Source organism: Pygoscelis adeliae, unplaced genomic scaffold (assembly GCF_000699105.1).
Source record: "Pygoscelis adeliae isolate BGI_AS28 unplaced genomic scaffold, ASM69910v1 Scaffold348, whole genome shotgun sequence".
Classification (NCBI taxonomy): domain Eukaryota; kingdom Metazoa; phylum Chordata; class Aves; order Sphenisciformes; family Spheniscidae; genus Pygoscelis; species Pygoscelis adeliae.
This window is the reverse complement of record NW_008825307.1, coordinates 133,432-136,563: the sequence shown is the minus strand read 5'-3', so window position 1 is coordinate 136,563 and position 3,132 is coordinate 133,432. Positions and strand designations below refer to the sequence as shown.

General features: G+C 47.9%; 1 protein-coding gene across 1 annotated transcript in view; it reads left to right on the top strand.

Annotated features, from left to right (window-relative positions):
* Positions 1-40: 40 nt before the first annotated feature.
* Positions 41-3,132, top strand: part of CHPF2 (chondroitin polymerizing factor 2) — a 3,787-nt gene continuing 695 nt past the window's right edge. Inside the window, 5 exon segments of the mRNA XM_009330225.1 lie at positions 41-209; positions 870-1,434; positions 1,887-2,013; positions 2,016-2,059; positions 2,345-3,132. The exon segment at positions 2,345-3,132 is cut by the window's right edge and continues 695 nt beyond it. Of these exon segments, the coding sequence (XP_009328500.1) occupies positions 1,042-1,434; positions 1,887-2,013; positions 2,016-2,059; positions 2,345-3,132 (1,352 nt within the window). The 5' untranslated portion in view covers positions 41-209; positions 870-1,041.

Sequence of the window (3,132 nt, the reverse complement as noted above, 5' to 3'; positions counted from 1 at the left end):
GGCTGCAGCCTGAGCCTGCTGCGTGCCTCCTGGAGCCAGAGCGGAGGCGAGGACCAGTGCCTGGGGGCGGCAGGCCGCCCCGGGCCTCTAGCCGGCGGAGCGCGTCTGGAGGCAGCGGATGGAAGGCTGGGCCCGGGCCACGAGGACTTCAGGCCTAGGATTGTTCCATACTACAGAGACCCCAACAAGCCTTACAAAAAAGTGCTCAGGTAAAATCTGTTCTTTTGGCCAGACTTTCCTTCAAGGAAAATAATAACATATGGATGGTATTTGGGGTTCTAAATTTTCCAGTGAGTTAACAGGTTCAAGGTGGAATATACTACTTGAAATACCTTATATGGTAACAGCATGATGCAACAAGGCAATGGCTAAGATTGTTACCTTAAAGGGGTGCAAGAGAAGTGTCTAAGAAGTTAACTAAAAAAAAAAAGGCAACAAAAAAGCCCAAGAAGATTGAGAATATTTCTTCTTTTGTTACTCGTGTCTAATAAAACATGTTAAATTATTCTTTGAAACTTTTTTAACCAGTCTATTCTTTAGGAAAATTTTGAGCAATTAATAATAACATGTAACTTGCAAGTGGTTAGCTCTGGGTTTGGTTTTTTGGTTTTTTCTTTTTGTTTTTACTTACACTAGCACAGTTTCCTAGTTCAGATAAATGATGTGAGATTGTAGTTTTCCTTGAAGGAAGCAAGTATTTTTACAAAATAGGATTTTTACTAGTGAGTCTTCTCTTAAAGCTCTACTTTTAGGCTTAACTGTTTCACCATTGGTAGACGCCAGCAGATAAACACTTATCCCAAGTTACCATAATCCTTTGATTTTTGTCATCCAGCTGTTTGTCATGTAGGTATGTCCTTCCTTTACAGAACTCGCTACATCCAGACAGAATTGGGATTCCATGAAAGACTGTTTGTGGCTGTGCTGACCTCCAAGGCTACCCTGAACACGTTGGCAGTGGCAGTGAACAAGACGGTAGCTCATCACTTCCCACGCCTGCTGTACTTTACAGGGTTGCGCAGTGCCAAGGTGCCTCATGGCATGGTGCTGGTGGCCCATGGGGATGAGCGTCCCATTTGGCTCATGTATGAGACCATGCACTATATCCACCAGCATTTTGGTTCTGACTATGACTGGTTCTACATCATGCAGGATGATACCTATGCCCAGGCTGAACAGGTCAAGGCTCTGGTGACGCACCTAAGTATTAACCAAGATGTCTACCTGGGACGAGCGGAGGAGTTTATTGGGGGAGATGAGCAGGCCCGCTATTGTCATGGTGGCTTTGGCTACCTGATCTCCCGCAGCCTGCTGCTTAAGCTCCATCCACACCTGGACAGCTGTCGCAATGAGATCCTTAGTGTGCGGCCAGATGAGTGGCTGGGACGTTGCATCATCGATTTCCTTGGCATCACTTGTGTTTCCCACCTCCAGGTACTACCTCCCTTCTCAGGGCTTTGTGTTAGCTAAGCGTGACAGAACCCATGCTCTCACTAGTTCCCTGCTGCATAACAAAGGGGCTTCTCTGTGAACCTCTGCTGTGAGTTACAGAGGAGGAAAGAGCTGTGTGGTGTAGCAGCATTGGGGAGAGGCCCATAATCAAAGCTGAGATGTTGGGGATGAGAGCACATACAGTATCTAATTTTCAGCCTACAGGCAGATGCTGATCCACAGGTTTTTGGAGGTCAGATAAAGGGCACATTGGTACCAAGAAGCAAGTGGGCATGTAGTATGGCGGGTAGGGTGGGTGGGGACAACGCTTACATTTTTCTCTCTGGGTACTGCAGTCAGCATGGAAAGAGGGGCAAACGCATGTCTGGGGTGAGGGAAGGCTTCTCTGTGAACTTAAGTTCCATGCCAGTCTTTCTGGCTCTTGTCTGCTTCAGGGCCAGCATTATCACACCTATGAATTGGCCAAAAATACTGAGCCAGAGAAGGAGGAAGAAGAGGAGTTCCAAGCAGCTTTTGCTGTGCATCCTGTTTCTGACATGACCCTGATGTACCGGCTGCACAAGCCTTCAGCAGGTTTAGAGCCTACCAGGAGATCCAGGACCTCCAGGTATGTGGTGAGGGATATCTGCAAAAACTCCTCAGCCAAACAGGTTTCCTTTTCTTTCAACACAGTGAAGGAAGATGAGTGCTTCTGTTTGTAGGTGATTGTCAGCCAGACACAGGATATAGTCCTGCGTCTCAGAAATAGCACTTCTGACGCCATGTTATCCAAAATTGCTGGTGTGATACTACCAAGATACAGTTCTAGGTGGTGAGGCAGGCCTGGGTGGGAGATGGACTGGACCTCTTTGAGCAAGTGGTAGGGATCAGTATGCGTTCTCTCTTTGCACAGATGCAGATCAGGAACCTGACGTCATTGACCCCTGCAGGTGAGACAGGCTTGACGTGGCCTGTGGGTATTAATGCCCCATTTCTTCCGAAGTCACGTTTTGAGGTAATTAGCTGGGACTACTTCACTGAGCAGTACCTCTTCTCCTGTCCTGATGGCTCCCCCAAGTGTGAGCTCTCTGGAGCCAGCAAAGCAGATGTCAGTGAAATCATTGAGTCAGCACTTGAGCAACTTAACAGTCGCTACCAGCCTCTGCTCCGCTTCAGCAAGCGGCAGTTGCTGAATGGCTATCGGCGTTTTGACCCCACACGGGGCATGGAATATACACTGGACCTACTGCTGGAGGCAGTGACCCAAAAGGGCCACAGGCATGTTCTGGCCAAACGAGTGAGCTTGGTGCGGCCCTTAAGTAAGGTGGAAATTATTCCCATGCCATATGTGACAGAGGCCACACGAGTGCAACTCGTGCTTCCCTTGACAGTGCAGGACCTGGATTTTGTGGCAAACTTCCTGGATATGTTTGCTATGAACACACTGGACACACATGATAATGCCTTGCTGACTTTGCTTTTCATCTACCATCCCTATGATGCCCAGCGAGTTAGTCAGGTGGATGTGTTTGCTGGAGTCAAAGCCATGGTAGGAGAGCTGGAGAAACGCTATGCAGAAGTTAAAATCCCCTGGATTAGTGTTAAAACTGAGGTGCCATCGCAAGTGAAACTCATGGATATAGTTTCAAAGAAGCACCCTGTGGATACACTATTCTTCTTGGCCAGCGTCTGGACAGAAAT